Source organism: Rattus norvegicus, chromosome 4, assembly GCF_036323735.1.
Source record: "Rattus norvegicus strain BN/NHsdMcwi chromosome 4, GRCr8, whole genome shotgun sequence".
Lineage (NCBI taxonomy): Eukaryota > Metazoa > Chordata > Mammalia > Rodentia > Muridae > Rattus > Rattus norvegicus.
The window spans coordinates 34,356,011-34,382,786 of record NC_086022.1 but is presented as its reverse complement, the minus strand read 5'-3'; the positions used below and the strand labels follow the sequence as shown (position 1 = coordinate 34,382,786).

At 40.3% G+C, this 26,776-nt stretch overlaps 1 protein-coding gene across 1 annotated transcript in view; it reads left to right on the top strand.

The window, feature by feature from the left end:
• Pon2 (paraoxonase 2) overlaps window positions 1-26,517 on the top strand; it is a 35,415-nt gene extending 8,898 nt beyond the window's left edge. Inside the window, exons 2-9 of the mRNA NM_001013082.1 lie at window positions 906-976; window positions 12,428-12,483; window positions 18,770-18,935; window positions 19,433-19,559; window positions 21,807-22,007; window positions 24,148-24,229; window positions 24,958-25,086; window positions 25,717-26,517. Of these exons, the coding sequence (NP_001013100.1) occupies window positions 906-976; window positions 12,428-12,483; window positions 18,770-18,935; window positions 19,433-19,559; window positions 21,807-22,007; window positions 24,148-24,229; window positions 24,958-25,086; window positions 25,717-25,875 (991 nt within the window). The 3' untranslated portion in view covers window positions 25,876-26,517. The remainder of the gene's footprint in view (window positions 1-905; window positions 977-12,427; window positions 12,484-18,769; window positions 18,936-19,432; window positions 19,560-21,806; window positions 22,008-24,147; window positions 24,230-24,957; window positions 25,087-25,716) is intronic.
• The last annotated feature ends 259 nt before the right edge of the window (window positions 26,518-26,776 follow it).

Genomic DNA, 26,776 nt, shown 5'->3' with positions numbered 1-26,776 from the left:
ATGTTTTCATAAGGATGGGAACTTTCTAAACTCCTTAATCACTATCTATGAGTCTTTGGTGTGTGTTAGGTTCTGAGACGCTGGTAGTTTATTATACATTTTTTAATACTTGAGACATACTCTGATGCTCACGTGTGTCAGAGTCTGGTCTCAATCTCTCTGTACTCGGGGATCACCATGGGATTCTGGTCCCCCTGCCTCCACCTCCCGAGTGCTGGAATTTTAGCCGTTTGCCTCCACACTGGGCCTTATATGGTACAGCTCAAACTCAGGGCTCTGTGTGAACCAGGAAAGGCTCCGCCAATAGGCCCATACCCTCAGCCTATTCTTTCTTACTTTTGACAGTTATATTCATAGTTCTACTTTCTGTGCATGTGGGGGGTAGAAAGATACCAATATAGAGGCAGAGGACAATACGTGGCAATGTCTTTTCCTTCCGTCATATGGATTCTGTGCATAGAACTCAGGAGGCTAGCCTTAGCAGCAGCCATCTTTACCCACTGAGCCATCTCACTGTCCCCAAGTTGGCCCCTTTCTCTTAGTAATTTCTCTTCACAGAGGAAAGTTCGCAGTCATTTTCCAAACTGTTATGGATCTGCAATAGAAGGTTGGATTTCTAGATAGACACTTGCACTCCCTTCCCAAGACAGAGCCACAGGAAGAGTGCTCTGTTTATATATGCCGGGGAAATTGCAAGTGTGGCTCCCTGAGTCCACAGGTCTGTCTTTCAGTCCTGCACATATGGAGAACTGAACGCCTCACATGACTGATGTCATTTCTTGGGCTTTAGATTTCTACCCTTGTTCTCGCTCTCCATGTTATGGCTTGCTCTGTGCTTCTTAAAAACCTCCCTGGGATGAATCAGGAGACTCATAACACAAATAGTTTCTTTTACTTCCCAACAGAAGTCGACTTAAAGCCTCCAGAGAAGTAGAATCTGTAGACCTTCCAAACTGCCGCCTCATTAAAGGAATTGGTAGGTATGAGAAGATGCTGCTATTCCTGGGGCTACCTGGTGCCCGCTAGAGGTGCTGTGTGTGTTTTTACTGTCAGTTAGCAATTATTAGTGTAGCTCATTTGGTCAATAGGGACCTCTCTGATCTATCCATTTTGATCTGAAGGTTCCATTGTTTCTTCTTTCTTAGACTGATTAATTGTGTATATGTTAATTGTTTATCTATCTATCTATCTATCTATCTATCTATCTATCTATCTATCTATCTATTGCAATGTTCCCTTAGGGACTTCTGTGAGTTGCGTCTGTAAAGTTGAAACTTTACATGGCTCCAGCAGTCTATGTTCCCAACGGTGGGAATTTGGAAGGAAGGTATATTCTGCATAAGCAGGAATAGTATTGATATTGCTGACCATCCTGTCACCAACATCTGGCCTTATCCCTGATGTATAATTGATCCTTACTACTACTTTTTGGAAACAGCGACACTGTAGTGTATTAGTCACTCTTCTGATACCGTGAGAGACACCATGACCAAGGCAGCCTATAAGAGAAATTGTTAAATGGGGGCTTGCCTATAGTTTCAGTGAGTTGGCCACGCATCACCTCTCAAGCAGAAGCAGGCAGGTAGATGTGCCACTGCTGCGGTAATTGAGGTCTCACATCTGACCCACAGTTTCCAGGCAAAAAGACTAGGAAACCCCCAAACCTCAAAGCTGAACCCCACAGTGATGCACCTCATCCAACAAAACTATGCCCACTTCAACAAAGCCACATCTCCTAGTCTTTCCCGACCAATTTCTCTAACTGGGGACCAAGCATTCAAACCATACTAGCCTATGGAAGCCATTCTCATTCAAAACACCAGAAGCAGTAACAACAAACTCCACTTATTTAGTTTTCTCAGCTATGAACATAAGGGGGAGAGCAAATAACCAGGGTGGGCCCTGCACTCCTGAATCTCTGTAGACTACACAAAAGTGCCTGAGTGTTAGCAGCACTATATTTCTCATGATTTTTGCTTATTTTTGTTAACATTTAAATCATCTATGTGGCATGAACACTAAGGGGAAGATAAAATGTCTACATGTGATACAGTAGCTTTGATTCAAGAGGTTGGTAGAACGTTTGTTTTAAGATGCAGTGTAATCTACGGTTAACTTTGTGGTCTGAAGTGTTTGGCTGTTGAGCTGAAATCTTTAGTAGACCAAATTAAGATGGCTTAAGTTCTACCTCGAATTTTTTTCATTCCCTGTAGTTAATTCTGCATGTACTAGTCTTAGAAGTAAGAACACATGCTAACACAACTTGACAAGAGGAATTCCCCATGTGGCTTGTTTCCCGAAAGTGCTGAGAACAAAACCCTAAGCTTCTCTAGGTCTTGTAACTCAGCAAGGTGCGGGAGTGAAAATATAGACCAATAACATTCCACTTTAAAAGGTAAATACAGGTGTGTGTGTGTGTGTGTGTGTGTGTGTGTGTGTGTGTGTGTGAGAGAGAGAGAGAGAGAGAGAGAGAGAGAGAGAGAGAGAGAGAGAGAGAGAGATAGAGAGAGAGAGAGAGAGTGCAGCTTTGGTCTGCAGCAGACTATGAGGGATCTGCACAGTGTCTGTCGGCCTCCCCACCCTTTCTCTACAGTTTCCTTCAGGACAGAGTCCCCGTCTTGTTGGTTTTTACCTTTGCCATCTACCAAAGTCCCCAGAACTGAGTAGATTCTTAGTAATTACTATTTACTTATCAATGGGTGATAGAAATGCTAGCTTTTCTTAAAGGCCGCTCACGGTGTAATTAGAGATAGTCGGATGTCAGAACACCCTGTTTCCTGTTCTGATCCTACTACACATGGTATCATGATTGTGGCCAAAGCTTGGTCTTCTTATTAGTTACTGATATTGTCGCCTTTGTAATTGGAGTACAGGTTTTTAAACTTTAAAATTCTTGAGCTCTTCCTTAAGAATACTTTAAGAGATGTAATATGGGAACAAGTAACATTATGTCCCTTTCACTGTTTATGTGACAGCATTTGTCGGATTTCTTTTTAAGCAAATTAAAATCTGTATCACACAGAAAGTGACCTGCTATAGCCAGTGCTACTGTTAAATACATTTTGAATATTTCCAATCTCACTTAATGCTCTGCTTTGGCCACTTATATCCAGATAATTACCTTCCTTTTTTAACACTGTTGTCTATGGAAAGTTCATATGAACATTTTATGTTCAATGCAATCTAAAGTGGCAAATAATACAGTCTTCACCAAACTCCGTTCTTTCACAGAAATAATTCTAGGAATAAAACGGTTCCCTTTCCCTTGGTAGACTTAGTAAATACTCAGGCAAATCCATGCATGACTGTTGTCACAAATGGCATTTGAATGAGCCATTGCTCGTCCAGGTTTATTCTCTTTATTCCTGAAAGATGTGAGCAGTTCTATGTATTGACACATGTATATCTATCTCTTAGGTGTGTACACATTGCCTCTGTGTGTGTGTGTGTGTGTGTGTGTGTGTGTGTGTGTGTGTGTGTGAGTGTGTGTGTGTACACATTCACAGGAACACATATTCAAAGCTGCATGTGTGTGCAGGGGCATGTTGGGGGATCATTCGTGTGTATAGGTGTGGGGGCTATAGGACAACCTTAGCTAATGTTTCTTTGGTGCCATCCACTTTGATTTTCTCCATTTTGTTTTGAGAGACCATCTTTCATTTGCCTAGCCAGGATCAAATGCAGGTCTTTATATTTGCAAAGCAAGCACTTATCCAGTGAGCTATCACCTGAGCCCTACCTCAGGGTTTCTTTTGTTGATGTTGTTTTGTTTATTTGTTGTTTGAGACAGAGTTTCACTATGTAGCCCTGACTAGCCTGGAACTCACTATATTGTTTGTTATTTTTAATGTTTTTTATTTTTAATGATTTATTGACTAAGTCCCTTTTTAATGTACATTTGACATACTGTAAGGGCTTTTTTATTTCTTTAAATTTCAAAAAAATTATGTGTATAAAATGCAGAGTTTATCGTTTTAACCATCTGAAGTGTAAAATGCAGTAATGAGTGGGGAGAGGGAAGAAGGTAAAATGCAGTTGGAAATTTTTAAGAATTATGCGTATAAATGCAGAGTTTATCGTTTTAACCATCTGAAGTGTAAAATGCAGTAATGAGTGGTGGTGGTGGGAGGACGGAAAACTGCAGTTGGGATGTGATACATGAGAGAAAAATAAATACAAGGAAAAAGTCTATTTAATTATTATAGATGACTTATTCTGTATGTGTAGACTAAGCTGGAACTCACTATGTAATTCAGGCTGACCTTGACTCCTAGCAATCATTCTGCTTCTGACTCAAAAAATACTACTATTACAAGTATGTGCTAGCATTTTGTGTAGTCTGTTGTAGAATGTGCCACATTTGTTTACCCATTGGGTTGCTAATTATAATCCCCTACCTTATAATTTCCTGTCCAGATTACAGAGTATTTCCCAAAGGAATCTCATCTTGATCATATTAATTTAGCAAAGGAGTTTCACAGACTACCTCAGAAACAAAAAAAGGGCCTGGGGTGTTTATTATGATTGGGATGCCTAATATTTTAAAACTGAAGGAATATCTGATGTAGACTGGCACCCTGGGTTTTCAGGATATAGGAAAGGGCTACTATGTTTTCATAGCTTTCATCAGATTGCTCTAAATATCCCAACATAAATATTGCTCCAAATATTTCAAAATAAATAATGGTAGAAGTAAAACAGAGTGAAACACCATGTGAGTGCTGCCATAAGGGGCTTCTTTTTTTTCTTTTACTCTAAGAGGGATTTTTGTTTATTTGTTTGTTTGTTTGAGGATAAAGGAGAAAAATTAAGAAAAGGGAGAGAAGACAAAAGAACAAAGGAAAAGAGATGGAAATAGGAAGGAGGAACAAATAAAACAAATATTGATCTAAAGAACAAATTGAGAAAATGGATAACTGGTCAACCTTCCAACCTATCCTAAAAGGGAATTTTGCACAAGATTTCAATTGCACTATTTTTATTCTTTTTTTTTTTTCGGGGCTGGGGACCGAACCCAGAACCTTGCGCTTCCTAGGCAAGCGCTTTACCACTGAGCCAAATCCCCAACCCCCTATTTTTATGTCAAAGATATTGTTATCTCAGTGTACAAAGTTATCCTACATTCTTAAATATTTACATGAAACTGATTAATACTTTTAACAGAATAAAGTGCAGTGAAATACTTTTGCTAAATACTTAGTTTTTTAAATACTTGGCTAAAGCTGACTACCTATAGTTTATTTTTAAAAACACATTAATTTTTAACATGCCATATGTAAGTAATGAAGATTAGTTATGAAACACAAACTTAAAGTAATATAACTGACTTTCTTCTGCTTGGTCAGAGTATATAACAACCATAAAACAAATCTCTGTTTGCCAATTATATCAAACATATAGATTTCAGACTATATTTCTTTCTTAATTTTTTGATGGTAAATGTTTATGTTTCTTTTGGATGCAATATTATAATTTATACATATATGTAGTCTGTAATGATTAAGTCAAATGAATCAGATTTCCATCTCCTCCTCATACTATCATGATTACATCTTCAAATTTTGCCCTTTATGTTATTTTAAAGGGCCTGCCTAGTGAGTATAGACTGAACTTAATCCTCTGTGCTATATAACACCAGAATGACTTCCAACCAGTTTTTGGTATGAATTATTCAACCTGTTATTCTCTGTCCTTGGTCTTCCTAACATCTAGTAACCTCTGTTAAAGTCTTTATTTCTGTGTGACAAACTTTTTTTTAAGCTTCCACGACTGAATAAGAACAGGTTACTACCACCAACTGACTAAGAACAGATATATCCTTTTGAGCCTGGTTGGTCTGACCATATGATACTGTTCAGTTCTAGCCACGTTACTACAAATGAGAGGATATTGTCCTTTGCATGTTTGTTTTCGTAGTATAGAAGTTTTTTTTGGTTTTCTGGGGTTTTTGGTTTTGGAGACATTCTCACGGTATAACCCCAGTTGGTCTTATAGTTCATGTTTGTTTGCTTGTTTGTTTTTACCTCAACCTGGCCTCAAATTCATGGTCTTTCTACCTTAATCTTGACTGCTGTGATTATAAGTATCTGACCCCACAGCTGATAAGATTTCACACTTTTCTAGCAGAACAATATTCTAATATAACTATGGAGACTACCAATTTTTTATGTCTAGCCATCCATGGATGGACATCTTGATTGATTCTACATCTTATTTGCTGTAAATTATCCCAAAATAAGCAAACCCATGCAGGTATGTCTTCATTTAATAACTTTATTTTCTTGGAATTCTACTCAGTAGAGGGATTGCTAGATCACAGGTAGTTTGTTTCAGTTTTATGAACCTTTTATCCACAGTGGCTATATTATTTACACTCGACACACACACACACACACACACACACACACAGAGTGGGGGAGGGGAGGGGGAGGGAAGGAGAGAGAGAGAAAGAAAGAGAGGGAGAAAGAGAGAAAGAGAGAGAGAGAGAGAGAGGGAGAAAGAGAGAAAGAGAGAGAGAGAGAGAGAAGCAGGAGCAGCAGCAACAGGTAAGATTTCCCCATTTTCTGCATCTTCACCAACATCCCAACATTTGTTGGCTTTTAGTCCTTTTAATCAGAGGCATTGTAACAGGGGTGAGATATATCTTACTGTAGTTTTGCCTTGCACTTCTACTTTTTTGTTGGCTCTTTGTAAGTCTTCTTTCAATAAATAAATGTCTGTCTGAGACATTTGCCCACTTTTCAGTTGGTTTTTTTGTGTTGGTGTTTGGTACGGTTTTGCCATTGGATTTTCCGAGTTCTTTATGCATTTTGTATATTAACCCCTTGTCAGATGAATGACTGATGCACGGGTTCTCCTGTTCTTTGGGTATTCTCTTCACTTTGCTGATGGATCCCTTAGACAAACCAGTGGTCCTCGTTGCCCTTGCATTTGTATGTCTGTGAATAGATCCTTAACAGAGAAAGAAACTGTTGTCTTTAGGAAATGTTTCAATTTTTGGTAATCACTAATGAATTACCATCATGTTGACAAGACTGATAATGCCACCTGTCCAAACCATGTAAGTCCAAACAGCAAAAGTTCACTTCAGCAAAATCAAGTTGTCTAGCTTACCAAAGAGTTTCTCTGCTGGTCCCTTATTCTTTATGAATTTCTCGAGAGTTCGGTCCCCTCTTCTTCATTGCTGTTTTAGTATTTCCTAGTCCTAGCTCCTTCTCCCTATTTCACGGTACTTCTCCTTGTTACTGCCCTCCAGACATTTAAGAGGAGCCCCCAGACTCAGGCACCAAAGCCAGGCTGACTGTATTTCTGTTTTATTTTTAACAAAGCCCATTCTAGAAGGGAAGGTTTTGTGGAGTCACAAATAATCCAGCAAACTTATTTTATGCTGCCTCCTGGCAGGAAAATGAGAAAGAGCCTCAGAACTGGTCTTGCCAGCACCCAGAGACTTCTATGAAGGGTGTTAGACAAAAGTGGGAGACTGAACTCTTTGGCTACTTTTGCTATTGAGTTAATAATTGTCACATTATCAAACAGCCCTTAGCTCAGTGAAGACCACCTTCTTTGAGTTTCAGTTTCACAGAAAACAATAGGGCACAATCAGACACATTACTGGACAAACCGCCACGTGTTTCTGTTACAGCTCACTGGGTCAGAGTGTGCCTCTGAGGAAAACAAGCCCTGTAGCATTTGTATTCTGAACAGGCGTCTGTTGTGTTTCTGACCTTTATGTGGTGATGTGTGTGAGCTGCTGTCTGGAATTGGGAAGAAGGAGGAAATATGTCACCTATGCCCACTCTCCTGAATTGTTTAATGCCTCTGAGGCTCTTCAGTAGCCAACAGAGCGGAGAAGATGAGTGATTAGAGGCACATTTGGGATACGTTTTTAGATCTAATTACAATTGTGCTTCTTCCCATTCTAGTTTGCTTTTGCCCTGTGGTTGGAACACAGCATATGAACATTTGTTGAGTGCCATGTTCACGATCTGTAATGGTTAATAAAACTTGTGAATATTAATATTGACAGCAGTTGACTATCCAATGGTCTTTGATTACAAGGAATAAGTGTGAGGTGGACCAACATCCCCATGTACACGAAATCACATTTTTATGATAGGCACAACGGTAAGGATGAACTATTTGGGGGAAACTTTAGTAGTTGTGCACTTGACATTAATCTGTGCAAGAGTGGAGACTTCCTGCTCTGCCTCTCCCCACACACGCACATACACAAACATACTCTCTCCCTCTCCCTCTGTCTCTGTCTCTGTCTCTGTCTCTGTCTGTCTCTCTCTGTCTCTCTCTCCCACACACACACATGCACACACACACACATGCACACACACACACACACACATAGCAGTATTACTTTTATTATCACTGGAAATGAAGTCTTGGTAACTTTTTAAGTATTTTAGATGTGTATCTATCATATATCATATTATAATGCCTTTCTGGCTTAATCAGTAATAGGCATTTACTCCAGAGCATACAAGATGCATCTTCTGTGGTGAAGAAAGATAGTTTACTACTTCCTGCATTTTAAAGCTCTTCCTTGTCTATTTTATGGGCAAACTTTTACATACTGACAATTGAGTACAATACCAGCAAATATGTAATAAAATGCATAGTGCCAAGAACTGGGTAGGTTAAGCTTAGCTTGAGATTCCAAACAATTTTATTTTCCAGAGTTATAGCCTAATACAAAGTTTTCAATTTCTCAGTTGCTCTTCTCCAATGCTACCTTCCTCCCTCCTCCTCCTCCTTCCCTTTCTCCCCGCTCTCCTCCGCCCCTCACTCTATTACTTTCTCCTGAGTTAGTTTCAGATCTCGAGCTTTTTACCATCTGTGCTGCAATCTACCCATGTAGAAAGGACACTGGCAAGTTCCAAACCATAAGGAACAGATTTACATTTCCTTTTTTCTTTTTATGACACATAAGAATCTAAAACCCAAAGGTTTCATATAACTTATAAATTATTTTTCAGTGTAGAATCCTTTTATTTTCTGAGTGATTGAAGTATGAACCAGAGAAGTGAATCGAAAATTCAGAAAGAGGCAGGGTGGGATAGCATAGGTCTGTGACCCTGAAACTTGGGAGGCAGAGGCAGATGCGGAAGGAACATCATAAGTTCAAGGCCACCTCTGTTTATTTTGAGAATTTCAGACTAACCTGAGCTAAAGAAGAGGTTTCTTTTGATTTTTCTAGTACCTGATAGTCTGGCAGCAGGTCATGTGGCTGATCAGATGACTGTTTCTCATTGTCATTCAGGGGCAAAGGTTAAGTGAAGTAATAAAACTGTCTCCAACATATCGCTTCTGTTTCTGTTCAGGATTACAATCTCATTTGCTGCCATTTCAATGCAGGATAGAGCAGGAGAAGAGTGTCCATAGATTTTTGTTTTAAGTTGTATCTTGTCCAGTACTTAGTTTATCTTTAACCTCATGTTCTATTGACCTGGGCTTATACACGTGGTCATCAGTGTCAGCAAGAAGCGGTGGCAGCTGCGTTGCCAGGTGTCTGTTGCTAAGAAGGAACCAGAAAAGTGTGGGAACCATAAAACCACTGGGCTTCTCTGACACAGATGGTAGACAGTTGCTGAAATAACAAGAAACAAGGGAGTATAAAACCAAGGAACATCTGGCCTTCTTTGACACAGACAGACAATTGCTGACATAAGAAGAAGGGTTAAAAGCAGATGTGCTAAATAGAATTCCCAGAGAAAGGTTTTTAAAGGAGGTTTTAAAGAAAGGCTCGGTATTTGAATTGATGATGATTTTAGTAAACCAAAAAATTTGGGGAGAAAACATCAAATTTGGAATGGTCCATGACTAAACATACCAAGTGTAATGTATCATTCATTCATATTGATGTGTCACTTTATGGAAGCCAGAGGACAACTCTGGAGAGTAGGTCCTGTAGATCCCAGGACTCAGGCTCAGATACTTAGGCTGTATGACAAGCTCTTCCCACTGAGCTATTTGCCCAAGTATGGTGTTTTTAGAGAAAAACCATATTTTTCTAATGGAAAGTCCACTAAATAATGGGCTAATAACTTGTAGGTCAGACCAAAAGTCTCCAATTCCCAGTTGAAGAGTGATTGATTAGCTGGATGATTGGTTGATTTTCAATTTGCTTAACCTTTTAAAGACCCCTCCCCCTTTATAGATAATGTATGAGAAAATATTTCTGCTCCTCAGTGTTCTAAAATTCTGTGAGATTATGAAAATCGCTTACAAATAGCTCATAGTTTGTAAACATTGAATTGCACTAGCAGCTATCACTAATGATACTGTCATGAGGCAGGAAGCCTTTCCCTGCAGAAATGACTGCACTTGGAGTTACCATTGACGTGGTGATGGGCGAGGGTAAAAACCTGCTGTGCTATTAGCTCTAGACACAAACATGGGCAAGTAGATCCAGGAAACCTTCCACAATGTACAAGAGGCGAACATCCATTTCCTAACTAAAACTGGGCCATAGGAATAAAAGAAAAAGGCTACAGTGTGGCTTAAAAGACCAAGTTGTCTCCTTGGTTATTAATACACTACTGTTATTTGTGGGAAATCATCTCTTTATCTTCTGAGGCATTAATTCATTTACTCATACATGCATTTAGTTTAAGGCTTGGTGACTAAGCACAGGCCCACTCAAGCAGGCATGGATTCTCTGACAAAGTTATATCAGTAGCCTGTAGGAAATGGGAAAAGCAGAAAAGCTAAATTAGAAAACAAGTTACCCATCCTTTTCCCACTTGAGAAACAGTGGGGATGGTATTGTTATCCTTTTTTTTAATGTGTTTGAATGTGTACATATTGAAGTTATATTTTCTGAAACGATTTTTGAGGGAAAATGGTAATTAGTTGACTTCCTTCTACATGGATGCAGAAAAAAATGCTCAGACTAGAAGTGTCTCTCTCTCTCTCTCTCTCTCTCTGTGTGTGTGTGTGTGTGTGTGTGTGTGTGTGTGTGTGTGTGTGTATGAACAAACATGAGTATGACCACCTGCGGCCAATAATAGCTAACTTCTAAACTCTTAAACTTATTTAAATATTGTGAGTCTCTTTTTTTTTGTTTAATTCAAGCATGGACATCGTAGATGATGTTAATAACGTAGCGTCCAGTGCCAGAGGTGGAACCTACCAAGGTGTCTGGTGATTCTTAGACATTTGGGGTTTAGCACAGAGCCTTCCATGAGCTGCTATAAACCGAGGACCTTGTCTCAGAGAGTTCCCATCTGTATATGCACAAGCCATTTTTCAGTGCATAGAACTTCAACAGGTTCACCCACCCCCTGCAGCCTATCTGTGACCCATTAGGAACCCAGCTAGGGTCCCTCCCCCCCACTACAACATGCTTATGTGTTTTTGCAGATGCCTTCCTTCTGAGGACCAGGCAGAAGGGCCACTAAAGTTATAAACTAAACTTTCCTGTATTCTTAATTATGTTTTGCTTTTGGGTTCTAAAACAGAGTAAAGGGTACTGGGGAGCAGGGAACACCTGTGACCAGAGCTATGAATCAAGACCAAATGGTGGCATAAATGCTGCTTTTATTTTGACAGCATAGAAATATTCTCGGCCATAACCTTTGGAGTGGTCTTAAGGAGGAAGATTGAATCCTGCAAACTGAAAGAATGTGTCATGATTTAGCTTAATATAATCCATTTTCATCCTTCTTGTGTTTGGTTCTCTATCACCTGTCTGTGAAATGTGTACAGTGAGGCCGTGGGGAAGGTCTTCTGTCTAATTATTTGCTATGCTGTGTGGACGGTACCTCGGACAGTCAATAACAATCAATAGTAACTGTAGCCTGACTGAGAGACTGCAGTCAGAAGCTATAGGGTGCATAGGTCCATGGTACTTTGCATTAATTAATTTAGAAGCTTTGTTTGCTTATGAGAACAAATAGTCACTGCTTCTTTTCTCTTTCTCTTTTTTTTTTTCGAGAGAGAGAAAAAGAGAGACAATGTAATCCCAGGTGTTTTCTCTCTGTTAATGAGAAAAATGTCTTTTTGCTTCAGATTGAATGAGCAGAGCGGGGGACGGGAGATTTGCATGGTTAAATGACTGTGGGCCTTTCCTTGTGGAAGTAATATTCCCCTGTTGTCAATTACTTCTATCCAGACATCTGGATGTTTACCCTAGAAGTGTGCAGATGTCAACTTGTTCTGTATCATACTTGGAAATGTGGTGATAACTTGACTTTGATTTGAGTAAACATAAAATATCTAGCATTTAAGGTCAGAAGTTCACTGTAGGAAAGAGTTTAGACTGACGTTTATTAAAAACAAGGGTGCCTTAGAAAAGAAATTGGAACCATCCCTAAAGAAATAGACACTCAGATAAAGTAAACAAAGCTATAGTTACACTTTCTTAAGCCAATAGCACGGTTTGGTAATGCTATTTATCTACTCCTTGGACTTGCAGAAACTGGCGCTGAGGACATTGACATTCTTCCCAATGGTCTGGCATTCTTTAGCGTGGTGAGTACCATTTTCTTGTCCTATGTGTAGTCAGCAACAGACAGGACCATTAATTTAAACCCATAGGATAGAAGCAGGTTTTAAATTTCTCAACTCTCCAGTAACTTCTGAGAAAAAGACAGGTCAGTCTGGATAGGGAAATGTCCTTAAACTTTTCTGAGTGTAGAGGTGGCAGTCTTCGCTGATTGATCAATTGTCTTTTGTCTCCCAGTTGCATAGCACTGGAATGTTCCAGTTCAAACTGGTTTTGTCAACATGTTATTTTAGCAGATATCTGAGGCTTGGCTTAGTTGGTATGGTGCTTCCTATGCAAGCATGAGGGCCTGAGTTTCCATCCCATGAACCCAGGTGTAAAAGCAAAAACAAAAGGAACGCAGCAGTGGATGCTCATAATCACAGCACTGGAGGGGTTCACAGGGCAGAGAACTCCATGTTCACTGAGAGAACCTTACTCAAAAATAAAATAAAGTGGGGAGATCTGGAAAGATGGCTCATCATGCTTCCAAGCAACATGAGGTGAGTTTAATGTCTAACCCACATAATAGAAAGAAAAAAACTTACTTCCTCAAATCGTCCTCTGACCTCCATCTGTGTGGTTACACACACACACACACACACACACACACACACACACAGAGAGAGAGAGAGAGAGAGAGAGAGAGAGAGAGAGAGAGGCATCACTGTAGATATTAGATGCCACCACTATGCTATTTTCAATACAGCATATATCCATCCCACTATATGTTCCATTTTAGGCACATTGAATTCTGTATTCATATGGGCTACTTATTTCCCATATTCCAATTTTCCCAAACCAAGGCCCCTAGACCTCCCCAAATAGTTCATCATAAGGAAAAAACTTTGCAACTACATTTATTCGTATGCCTCTAAGAATTCCTATATGCTGATGAACAATTGGCCTTCTGAGTATCTGATAGAAAGTCTTTCAGACTCATTGTCTGTGTGGTTCTGACACAGAGCGTATATATGGAAGGCAATTGGGTGCTTCTGGCCATGTTTTCCTGGCTTGGGCAGAAGTCAGAGCCTTTCTACCTTCCTTGTCCAGTTTCTTTTGAGGAAGAAGTATCTGACTCCACAGCCTGCTTGTAGTTATGTTTTCTTTCCCAGCAGCCATTCTTGTGAGGCTCAGGAAAGAGATGGAGAAACCTGGAGATATATTAGGAGAGACACACAACGGTAATAAAATAATTACTGGACTTATAAGAAAGGCCAAAGCACTGGATATGGTAGATACTAAGCGTTGGAGCACTCTGCAAGTTCCCGATGGTTCTTATACAAAGGACTAGGAGTAGCTGAATGGACTACTGGTGCCAAAAGGAATGCTGTGGCCTTCAGGGGAGAATTAACACTTATATTTAACTCCCAAAATAGGTGGTTTTAAATTGCCTATGAAGAATGAATTAGGGCACACACAGTAGAACTCTAGGTTTATTGTGAAGCATGCGTCCATAGGAAAGAACTCAGGATTTCCGGTCAGAATTACTCATCACTAGAGATGATATGATCCTGAATAAAGAAGAAGAAAATGACGTTGTGGGTTTTGGTGGCGATATTTGTTTGTTTTTGCAAGGACGTGCTCTTGGAAATTTAGAACTTAACTATTTCAAGATTTTTACTTCCAAAGAAATGACTTTGACCAAGGAGTTAGACAGCCATCCGAAACACTGAAATCCCCAGACATTTAAGCTAATAGGCTTATGACTGATCCATGTCAACTTTTCATCTTCTGTTATCAGCCATTGGTTATTTGCCTTTTGCTGGTTTTCATTTCCTCCAGCATAGTCTCCTAACACTCCACAGCATATAAACCTATATACATAGTTCTTACATCTCGGGGAGTGGGTGGGGGGATGACTTGCTTTGATTTCTAACACGGGAACTCTCCTAAACCATCCTACTCCCAAAAAGTAGGTTTAAGAGGCATCACAAAGCTGACGTGCTTGGTGACCAACAAGATGACATAAAGTAGGGGTTGGGGATTTAGCTCAGTGGTAGAGTGCTTGCCTAGGAAGCGCAAGGCCCTGGGTTCGGTCCCCAGCTCCGAAAAAAAGAACCAAAAAAAAAAAAAATGACACAAAGTAGACTAGAACAGAGAAAGGTGAATCTATGTTGCGTTACTGGAGTGTCTTCTTAAAATGATCACAGTGGTAGGGTTTGGTATTTGTGTTTTGATGCAATTAAAAATAAACAGATGTTTAAAGCAGAGAAATATGAAAATAATTGAAGGTGTTACTACAGTTATGAACAGTGATCCCCCTCTAGCTGACTGACGATGGAGTCACACTACTGTTGAGACCTAAGTCAAGAAAGGAGATTATTCACTGCTGACATAGAGCTGTCAGGAAGTGCTGACAGGGCTGCAGTTTACCCTGCCTATTGGTCCAGCCACCATGAAAATAGGCAGTTGTAGATCGTCCTTACAAATTAAGAATTTTTCTGTCCATATTTGTGCATAAAATTCTTTGTGTTTTTATTTCACCCTTTAAATTCACACAAAATATAGTCAACTGAATATAGTTGTAGATTTGCATAAAGCTTTTTTATTGCCCTTAAGGTTTTTCTTAAGAAGAGAATGATTGTTCTGCATTTTATAGTTAGCAAGACAATCCAGATCATCTCTGCAAATCCTACAGGAAGCTGTTGATACGACTCAATACTACACCTGCTTAAAAGTTCCAAGCAAACTAGAAATGAGAAGAAGTCCCAGAAAACAACAGCAAACACCATTCTTTTTTTTATTTTTTATTTTTATTTTTATTTTTTATTAACTTGACTATTTCTTATTTACATTTCGAGTGTTATTCCCTTTCCTGGTTTCTGGGCAAACATCCCCCTAACCCCTCCCCTTCTTTATGGGTGTTCCCTCTCCACCCTCCCCCCATTGCCGCCCTCCCCCCAACAATCACATTCACTGGAGGTTCAGTCTTAGCAGGACCCAGGGCTTCCCCTTCCACTGGTGCTCTTACTAGGATATTCATTGCTACCTATGAGGTCAGAGTCCAGGGTCAGTCCATGTATAGTCTTTGGGTAGTGGCTTAGTCCCTGGAAGCTCTGGTTGCTTGGCATTGTTGTACATATGGGGTCTCGAGCCCCTTCAAGCTCTTCCAATTCTTTCTCTGATTCCTTCAACGGGGGTCCCGTTCTCAGTTCAGTGGTTTGCTGCTGGCATTCGCCGCTGTATTTGCTGTATTCTGGCTGTGTCTCTCAGGAGCGATCTACATCTGACTCCTGTCTGCCTGCACTTCTTTGCTTCATCCATCTTGTCTAATTGGATGGCTGTATATGTATGGGCCACATGTGGGGCAGGCTCTGAATGGGTGTTCCTTCTGTGTCTGTTTTAATCTTTGCCTCTCTCTTCCCTGCCAAGGGTATTCTTGTTTCCCTTTTAAAGAAGGAGTGAAACATTCACATTTTGATCATCCGTCTTGAGTTTCGTTTGTTCTAGGGATCTAGGGTAATTCAAGCATTTGGGCTAATAGCCACTTATCAATGAGTGCATACCATGTGTGTTTTTCTGTGATTGGGTTACCTCACTCAGGATGATATTTTCCAGTTCCAACCATTTGCCTATGAATTTCATAAAGTCATTGTTTTTGATAGCTGAGTAATATTCCATTGTGTAGATGTACCACATTTTCTGTATCCATTCCTCTGTTGAAGGGCATCTGGGTTCTTTCCAGCTTCTGGCTATTATAAATAAGGCTGCTGTGAACATAGTGGAGCACGTGTCTTTTTTATATATTGGGGCATCTTTTGGGTATATGCCCAAGAGAGGTATAGCTGGATCCTCGGGTAGTTCAATGTCCAATTTTCTGAGGAACCTCCAGACTGTTTTCCAGAATGGTTTTACCAGTCTGCAATCCCACCAACAATGGAGGAGTGTTCCTCTTTCTCCGCATCCTCGCTCCTCGCCAGCATCTGCTGTCACCTGAGTTTTTTTTTTTTTTTTTTCCCGGAGCTGGGGACCGAACCCAGGGCCTTGCGCTTCCTAGGCAAGCGCTCTGCCACTGAGCCAAATCCCCAACCGTCACCTGAGTTTTTGATCTTAGCCATTCTCACTGGCGTGAGGTGAAATCTCAAGGTTGTTTTGATTTGCATTTCCCTTATAACTAAAGATGTTGAACATTTCTTTAGGTGTTTCTCAGCCATTCGGCATTCCTCAGCTGTGAATTCTTTGTTTAGCTCTGAACCCCATTTTTAATAGGGTTATTTGTCTCCGTGCGGTCTAACTTCTTGAGTTCTTTGTATATTTTGGATATAAGGCCTCTATCTGTTGTAGGATTGGTAAAGATCTTTTCCCAATCTGTTGGTTGCCATTTTGTCCTAACCACAGTGTCCTTTGCCTTACAGAAGCTTTGCAGTTTTATGAGATCCCATTTGTCGATTCTTGATCTTAGAGCATAACCCATTGTTGGCAAACACCATTCTTAATGGCAAAATATGAGCTATGTTCCCTTTAATGTTTAAGAGGAGGGAAAGGCTCTGTACCCCCCCAAAATGTTACCAACCCATTGGAGTTCCTAATAACCTAATACAATAAGAAAAGGCAATGTGAGGAAAAGTCAAAAGACAAGTGGTCATTATTTTCATATAATTTGGGCCTCATTATTTTCATATACTATTTTTTAAACAAACTAGAGAGTCAGCTAATAGACTGTTATTAATAAAAGAAGATTTGGGTTCAACATGAACATATAAAATATCAGGGACCATACAAAAGACAAAGTGATTAACTGTGCTCCACTCAGACAGAGCTACTCTACTGGTGGTTAAGGAGTTATGCTAGAGGGGAGACACTGGTACCAGAATGGGTACCAGAATGATATGAAACATCAAAAGAACGAAATAGTGTCCCCTGAGAGACCAGTATGAAAGTAATGATCCAACATGGGGTTAAGGAGACACTATGGATAGATGAGAGAAAGGATGGGCTATTTGCCATATTCCAGGCCCTGAGACTTAGTGGGAAATAGAAAATGTCCCTCACATGAGTTCCTACCAGTTTGGTCAATGTGTCTGATAGTGATAGAGAGACAGGGCAGTGGGGCACAATGATTCCAGTATGTGTGGCATCATGCCGTCATTCGGAGAGGGAGCTGAGATCTCTCTGGATAGGGACATTGCCCAGAATTCAGGTGGATGAGAGTGGAAGTCTTGTCTATCCACTGAGAAGAGGCTTTCAGACAGCAAGTATGATGCACAAGCCCCGTGGCTTGTGTAAACTAGCTGGACGGAAGATGGTGGTAGCCTCCTCTGCGTGCTACCCACAGCATATTTGCTCATGTAGGCCTTAATATGTGTGCATGCCAATGGCACTGGGTGATAGAGAATGGTAAGCTAGGAAGAGGGGCTAGAATAAGCCAGGTACTGCTTGGAGGGGGCCTCACTGGGAAGGTGGCCTCTGGAATAGATGTAAATAAACTGAGGGATGGAGCCCTGCTTCTTTGGAGGGAAGCATTTCTGCACAGGTGGCTCTGAGAGTAAACCCTGGCGTGTGACCATGTTTGCTTATGCTGAATGTCATAGAGCCTGAAAGCCTAAGACATTGTGGGTTTGGGAGAGAGATATGGGGTGTGAAGAGATGGGTATGGGAGGTAGGGAGGGTGAGAAAGGCATATCACACAGGGCCTTCAGGCGACCCTAAGTCTTCCCTTGTAATCAGACCAAGTTGGGGAGCATTAACATTTTGGTTAAAGGTGTGTCATAATCCGTCACAGTCTGGGTGCAGAGGGAACACTGATATCAAAAAGTAAAGGCAGAAGCAACAGAGCCATTTTCCCGGACCTCAATGTCAATGAAGGTAGCCATGGAGGGTTGGAGTGATCTACCCATATCCATATAAGGGATATATATCCTTTCAGGATAACACCAACAGGTTTTGCTGACCAGATCTCAAGCCTTTCAGCCTCTCGCAGAGTTCAGGCATGAATGGGAGAGTCTCTACTCTCTGGACCTCCTGCTGTACCTGGAATCTTCCAGACTACCATCCCTTTGGTAGCCCTTCAAGGGAATGAAGAGCTTCATCTGTCAGAGTTCTACAAAATTATCTGTTGTTAAATTTCCAGCTTCCAATCGTCCTTTCTTCTCTTGTTCTGTTTCCTTTGGTGTTCCTGGCTTTCTGTCCCACCACTTTTCTTTGTATTGGTGGCTCCATGCCATGAACTTTAACTAAAGTTGCTACTTATAATTCATGTAGAGTAGACACCTAATTGAGGAAGGTCCTTAAGCCTTTGCATTTAACTGCTTCCTCCCATTGTTTCCCAAGGGCCTCAAGTTTCCAGGACTTCACAGCTTTGCACCAGACAAACCTGGAGGGATACTGATGATGGATCTCAAAGAGGAGAAACCAAGAGCACTGGAGTTAAGAGTCAGCTGGGGCTTTGATTTGGCTTCATTCAACCCACATGGCATTAGCACTTTCATAGATGATGGTAAGAGCTGATGAGCGGCCAAGATGAAAAAAGGAAATAGCCCCCCCCACACACACATACACCCTGAAAGGAGACGATAACCTTATGAAAGAAGCCTGTGTTCTTTCTACTAACAGCTTGTTCACGTGTCTCCGAAGCTGAATGTTGAAATATCTAACAGTTAACAACCAAAAGGATGCTTAAATTTCCAGACGTTTTCATATTGCTGTGATCACCAGGTTAAAAAGGGCCATCTCCAAATGAGTCTGTGAATGTGTTTGACATGAATTCTTTATATAGAGTGTGGACCACTTCATCTTGAAGGTCAGGGGACCAGTGATCAGTACTAACCCCAGGTCAGTGGCAATGGGAAGGACTGGCAATAGGAACGAACTGTTAGGGCTTTGAAGAACTTGGACCTTCAACCTTCCCATGCCAATGCTACTGAAATGCCAGTGCCTACCCACTGGTCCTGTGTCTATGTCTTATAAAGTAGCTCTGTTCTTTTCATCCTTTAGATGATACAGTTTATCTCTTTGTTGTGAACCACCCAGAATTCAAGAATACAGTGGAAATTTTTAAATTTCAAGAAGAAGAAAATTCTCTGCTGCACCTGAAAACAATTAAACATGAGCTCCTTCCAAGGTACTTAACTTGCCTGGCTATCTCTGGCATTTCTATGTGCATATATGTAGGTGTGTGTGTGTGTGTGTGTGTGTGTGTGTGTGTGTGTGTGTGTGTGTGTAAGCGTTTCCAAACTGCAAACCCAAAGTCTAGAATGCCCAGTAATTTGAGTAATTTTAAGCCATGATGCCACATGACATTTTCTTTCTTTTTTAAATGTTTTAAATAAAACATTGTGTGGCTCCTTGTGCAAGACAGGCACAATATCAAATGAGTCAGCATTCCAGCCTGGATAGGAGGGAATTCAAGAGACCCTACACCTTGCTGAAAACCTGTTAGCAGTTGGAGGAGGAAATGTACTTTTACTTCAGGGTATAGCCTCTAATAGGCTGACTGTGAACCAGTGCATGGTTGCACACTATGGCAGACTTGCAGTACTAATTTTGTAAGAATCAAGATCTATGTGATTTGTTAATGACTCTTATGCTTAGATTTGAGACTAATTTATAAGAGAGATCTCATTATATTTTTACAAATATCAAAATATCAAAAACACTTCTAGTCTCCCAAGGATTTTTGATAAAGGACACTCAACGTCTCTCTCTGTCTCTCTATCTCTCTGTCTCCCTATCTCTCTCTCTCTTTCTCTCGTGTGTGTGTGTGTGTGTGTGTGTAATTTCCATGTAGATCAGAATGATGCCAATCTTCATAATGATTAGTGATCTGAGCAAACTTTCTTGAGAAATGATGAAACACCAGACTTCAGGGTAACACTCCTCAGGCCTGGTTTGATGAACCCTACCATTTTTTATGGCTGTCACCCTCATCTCAGATAACTTAGCAGTCAAATACTGGCCTTCCCCGGAGGAGCAGCTTGTCTTCTGGGAGGCCTACATGCTTTATACAAAGCACACTCATGATAGCTGGGGGTCAATATCCCTGCAGAATTGAGCATCCAAGTTGCAAGGGGGACCAGTACTAGAAAAACGACACGAATAGTGAGTAGATAACTACAGGAGACTCATGGGTTCCTCCCAGCCCAGCTTGCACTCCACTCCTGCTTTAAGCTTGAACTTGATAGATATTTTTTAATCTTTACTTTCCTATCTAGGTGATAATCGTGTAATGTCCAATCCTTCTTCCCCCAAATGCACTTCACAATAAGTAGGAGCATGAATGCCGGTCAGGCAGTGTCTAAATTGTGGAGCCTTTTCAGAAAAAGAAAAAAGAAAAAGGAAAATCCTCCCTTGTAGCTCCGAATTTTGCATTTGACAGAGAAGAAAGCAGCTCTTTCAGAAATTTTTGCATAAGATAATTGGAATTTCAATTTAATAACACACCTTTGCCTAACTGGTTGGGAACTGTAATTGTTTTTAGCATACCAGTCTCTCGCTTGAAGCGCTGGTCCCTGACCATTTCATCATCTGTCTCTCCGCACGTGTTTATTGAATGCTTGTTCATTCCCGGCATGGCAGCTTTGTGAGGAAAGTAGAAATTGAACAGTCAACCTTCGTTTGACTAATGACTAAGCAACGGGCCTCAGGAAAGTCCTGCGGCAGAATAAACGAGGTAGGGCTATAAGTGACTGACAGCCTAATGACAGTCAGCCCAGGCCAACAGCTCCCTCCTTTATAGGTAGCTGTTAAAGCGTGTGTCAGAAAACATTTTTAGCTGGGCATGATGGTACACCCAGGTAACACCAGGACTTGGATGGTAAAGGGGCCAGGAGAGCCAGCCTACCCAATAGGAGGCCATGAGTTGCCGTCGTCGTCGTTGTCGTCGTCATCATCATCATCATCATCATAACAATAACAGTAATAACAATAACAATAAACGAAATGTTTTAAAATATATACTTTTATTTATTTATTTATTGAGACAAGGCCTCATTGTGTAGCCCTGGTTGAGCTTGACCTGAAGTTCCTCTGTCCTCTAATTCACATGTTCTGGGATTACATGTGAGTCACTGCACCTGGCTAGATCTCTTCCTAACATAAGGGAGCCTCCCATGACTGCCAAAGACCCTGCCCTCTAGTTACCTGGTACTGTGTGTAACTGGTCTCTTACAGTTGCTGCCATAATGCATTGCCTCTGGTTTTGGATCATCCTGTAATTCTCATTATAGCTTCCCTTCTCTTGGGGCGGAGGAAGGGAAACTTCCCAAAATTTAAAATACGTGCTGTGCAAAGCTTGAGAACATACATCTAATCTTCCGTGTGGAGATTTTAAGGCTTGGGTTTCTTCTCCCATGGTATTTGTCTCTTGCAGTGTGAATGATGTCATAGCTGTTGGGCCCTCCCACTTCTACGCCACCAATGACCACTACTTCTCCGACCCTTTCTTGAAGTATTTGGAAACATACTTGAACCTACGTTGGGCAAATGTTGTTTACTACAGTCCAGAAGAAGTTAAGCTGGTGGCAGAAGGATTCGACTCAGCCAACGGGATCAACATTTCACCTGATAAAAAGTATACGGCTCTTCACGTGATCGCTCCCCCTTTTAAATAAATTGTTCCAAAAGCCAAATCCCTTCGCTTCACTACACCACTTTTAATTTTATGTATAACAATATGGTTTTCATATTAAATAACACTATAATAGAATGCTTTGACGTTTCAAATACACGACAAAAAGGAAATATTCCAGCTTTTAAACTTCCTCCTTCAAAACAGAATTTAAAATTATGGATTAATGCCATTCTGTTGGCTGTTATTCCATCATCAGGGTGATTCTAAACTGCCTTAACGATTTCCCTGTGAATGGCTATGAATTCGCTTATTTATTTTCTGTACCCAAACCATTTCATGCTTCTCACTCACCACCACAATACATCCAGTTACTATTGTAAAGTAAACATTCTCTAAGACATCTTTCAAGCATAATAGTTACACTTGAGCATTTTGGACTTACACAGGAAAGATACCAGTGACTTCACTGCGAATCCCACTTATTTAAATACTTGTATAAAAGTTCTGTAGAATGAGGTCCTATGAGTAGACCTCATGTGCATTTTTTTGTATTAGCCTAAATATATGTTGCCCAATTGTTTACCAAAAGTTCTCTCCTTACTTTTATGTGCACAATCACAACTTAGAAGAAAGGGTTTTTGATTCTTAAGGGTTTTGGTGTTTTGTTTTGGTTTTTTTTTATGCCTTACTGCATTGAACAAGTTAAGCTACCACAATGTAATGGGTTGTGAACTTGACATTCTTTGATAAATCAAGTGTTCTTGTTTTGTGATGCAATCTGTTTTCACCCTTTTAGTATAGAAAACAAATATAGATCATTCAAACCATCTCCAATTGGTCCAGTCTGCCCTATCCAGTTAAATCTCTATTTTCTCCACTTCTAGCTGCTTTCAACCTACCTCTGTCTTTGTACTCTTGGCCGCTTGTGGTCCTTGTATGGCTGGCCATGCCTTGCTCACCTCTGGCTGCAAGCATCCACCACAGCGCCAGCAAGAAGGAACATACCCAGTCACTGTTGGACTCAGCCAGCCTTTCATGTCAAGCCATTCTTTATTCTGAGTATTAGAGTCCAGCTCCCTGTCAGACCAAGGGAAGAAAGGTCTGGACTTCCTGTCATGGGGTAGCTCCCCACTCTTGTTTCTGTTTCCACACTTACTTCCCATGAGACAGTTAGCTCTTCACATGGCTGATGCCCATCTGTAGCTCACACCCCTTTGCCCTGTCTCAGTGGATTTTGTGTAAGTGTCTCCCCTTCAACGGTCTGTCAGCACCCTGACATTTCGTCAGTCTCTAGAACGGAACTGTTTTTCACGGTGCTGTTGACTCAGGTGTACATGAGCTCAGATCATTGAACTGGTCAATGCATTGGAAATGTTTGCAGACCAAAGTTATGTCCCTTCCCTGTGTGTAGTTTACACAATCTGGTATTGTTGCCTAATCCAGAGAGACTGCTCAGTGACACAGTCGCCATGGACGATTGAGTCCCAATTCCATGAGTTAGCGCCACTCACTGCCCCTCAAGTATAGACATGCGACTCTGGATTAATACTTATCGTTAAGACTCTATGTATTAATATTTGATTATACTCTAGCACATATTAAGAAATAATAAAGTATTCCATAGCATACAATTCTACACATACATGAGAGAAATATTAAATTATATGGTGCAAAGTATTTTCTTTAAAAAAACAAACTCTTTATTTCAGTGGCAAATATTGTGAAATTTATATTCAATTGAATTTTTACAAACCCTTTGACAACTAATTTAATAACCCCATGATTGTTATAGTAACACTAAGCTGATTTTGAAAGCTTATTATTATTTATTATTATTTATTATTATTATTATTATTATTATTATTATTATTATTATTATTATTTGATAAAAGTTGACCTTTATCAAGCATTCCTGCAGGGCATCCCGTTGAACTCCCAAGCAGGGTTCAGGACCTTCTCTTTTCTGCTGTGTTAAGACGTCTTTGGGGGCCGGGGATTTAGCTCAGTGGTAAAGCGCTTGCCTAGGAAGCGCAAGGCCCTGGGTTCGGTCCCCAGCTCCGAAAAAAAGAACCAAAAAAAAAAAAAAAAAAAAAGACGTCTTTGACGGCAGGAAGTACTAACTAGTGTCTTTTCTGAACAGGTATGTTTACGTTGCTGACATATTGGCTCATGAAATCCATGTTTTGGAAAAACAGCCTAATATGAATTTAACTCAACTAAAGGTAAATATTTAGTTTTTCTGTGTAGATGTTAATTAAATGTTCTTTGCAGTCTTGTAGTGAAGCTCACTATAAAAATATCACCCTATAATCACAATAGGGGTCAGACAGGGCAGCCAGCCTACATTCTTAGGTGTCATCCTTCCAACAAGACAAAGTTGGTAGCTGCCACTAGAATGGTCAATGACTGCAGCCTGCAATCGATTGAGTGATATTGACAACAGATTTGGGACTGTTCCATGATTTATTGATTGCATCTAATGATTCCAATAAGACTTTCACAGTTGAAAAGAAATAGGTGAATCTTCAAGCAAAGATTTATGAACATTCAGTTTTTTTTCAGTAATAAATGAAGGTAGAAATTGAGTTGCCCACCATTATCGTGTTCTGCCAACAAACATATTTTAGGGTGATTAAGAATTTCCCATCTTGCTTTGATGGACTTCCTTAAGCTAACTGATCATTGTGCATCTTTTAAAGCAAAAGGGGTTTGTTATGATTATCACTGGAATACCATATGGATCACACCAAATTTTCTTACGTTCAGGGAAGATGAAAAATGGCTTGAAGCCAGTTCATTAAATTTATTTTAAACGATATTGGTGTCAGAAGGGCAGATGCAGGGAGGTGTGTGTAATGGCCCCACATATACAAGAGCAGGAAAGGTTAACTCTAAATTATTTAATCAAGTTGCTTGCATCATTTAGACATTGACATTATTTCTTCTTAAGGTTCTGCAGTTGGGCACGCTGGTGGACAATTTATCTATTGATCCTTCTTCAGGCGACATCTGGGTCGGCTGTCACCCTAACGGCCAGAAGCTCTTCGTGTACGACCCGAACCATCCTCCCTCGTCAGAGGTTCTTATATTTTGAATTTTTCTACCTTAATTATTCAAGTCCTTTGAACTAATAATGGAATAAACTGTCACTAGGATGATTTGTTAGTTCTTTTAAACCAATAATACAATAAACCTGGGAGGTAGTTTTGTAATTGCTTTAAGCCAATAATTGGCAGAATGTTACATTGCTCAAATGCTTTGAGAAAAGTAATCTTTTGATGTATTAAATTATGGTGGAAACTAGTCAAAAGTAATTTTTATAAAGACACAGGTCCTGTTCATGTTCATGTGGTATTCTGGCAATCTTAAAAATATCTGGTTTATTGTCGGCTCAGCACATGATGTGAGCTTTGTGCATGTTGAAGTAGCGTCAAAGTGGGCACAGTGGTGGGAGCCTATTTCTATTAAGGTTGAATTGCTGTAATCACACAAAATCCTGTGTTGGCATGGCATGACTAGGTGCTTTAAAAGGTCCTTTCTTTGAACGTTGGAGAAAGTGCTTTAATTTAAGTATTAAGGAGATTGGTAACTGCTGTTTCCAGCAGCATGCCTTCTTAATCATGTGTCATTGGGGAACACAAGGGATTATTGGAGTTCGAGCGGCATGGGTGTGTGGGCTCTTTATTAATCCTTTGTATCTCCTGGGTAGGTTCTCCGAATTCAGAACATTCTATCCGAGAAGCCATCGGTGACGACAGTGTACATCAACAACGGGTCTGTCCTCCAGGGTAGTTCTGTGGCAACCATATATGACAGGAAACTTCTTGTAGGCACTTTATACCAGAGAGCTTTGTACTGTGAACTCTAATTTGTTGGCATGTAAGTGCAATAAGTTTTAACAAAATAACCTTTTGATTAATGACTAATTCTGAGGGTATTTAACCATCAGTACTGACCTAGTAAGACACCACATACGTAGTTCCTTTTATTTCAATAATTCCGATTCCCCACAATTCTGATGCACTTTTAGCGTTAGAAGAAAACGAACTTTATTTTTGGTTTTGTTTGTTTGTTTGTTTGTGTTATGCCGATCCAGCGAGAAAGAAGAAAGCTGCTTTTCTACGAAGTGAGTGCATTTTGCACAGAGGGGTTTCACCTCCGTGCCACCAACCTCTAGGAGTCCACTGAAACAGGGAGTGTTATAAAAATGTCAGTGGCCTCGGTCCCCATGCTGTGACTACTGAATGTGTTCAAGACTACTGACAGATAGCATTTCCATGTTTTGTACCTCCAGCTTTGTTTACTGTTTTACAAATTAGAATTGTATTAAAGGCTAACCAAAATCCAGGGGGTTGTTTGTGTTTGATTCCCAAGGGAGATCCTCAGAAGGAGGCCGGGGGCGGGGGGATTCTGTTGGACAAGAATAAATGACCATGTTAATTTCTCATAAAAGCTGTATGTAAAGGGACTCTTTATTGGAAAAATAAAATAAAACAACCGACTTCTATAACTCGACTTACTTAATTATTTATTCTTTCATTCGAAACAGAATCTCAGGATGTACCTCTAACTGGCCTGGAACTTAATACATAGACCAAGGTGGCCTCAAACTCGCAGACAAACCTACCTATGTCACAGCAAACCTTCAAATGTTTAAAATTCTTAAGGCGTCTTCCGTAGGTTCTGTTCCTAAATACAATCCCATTTTTGACACAAAGAGGAGATAAAGGATTGGAGCTGGTATCTTACTTCTTACCTGCCCAGCAAAC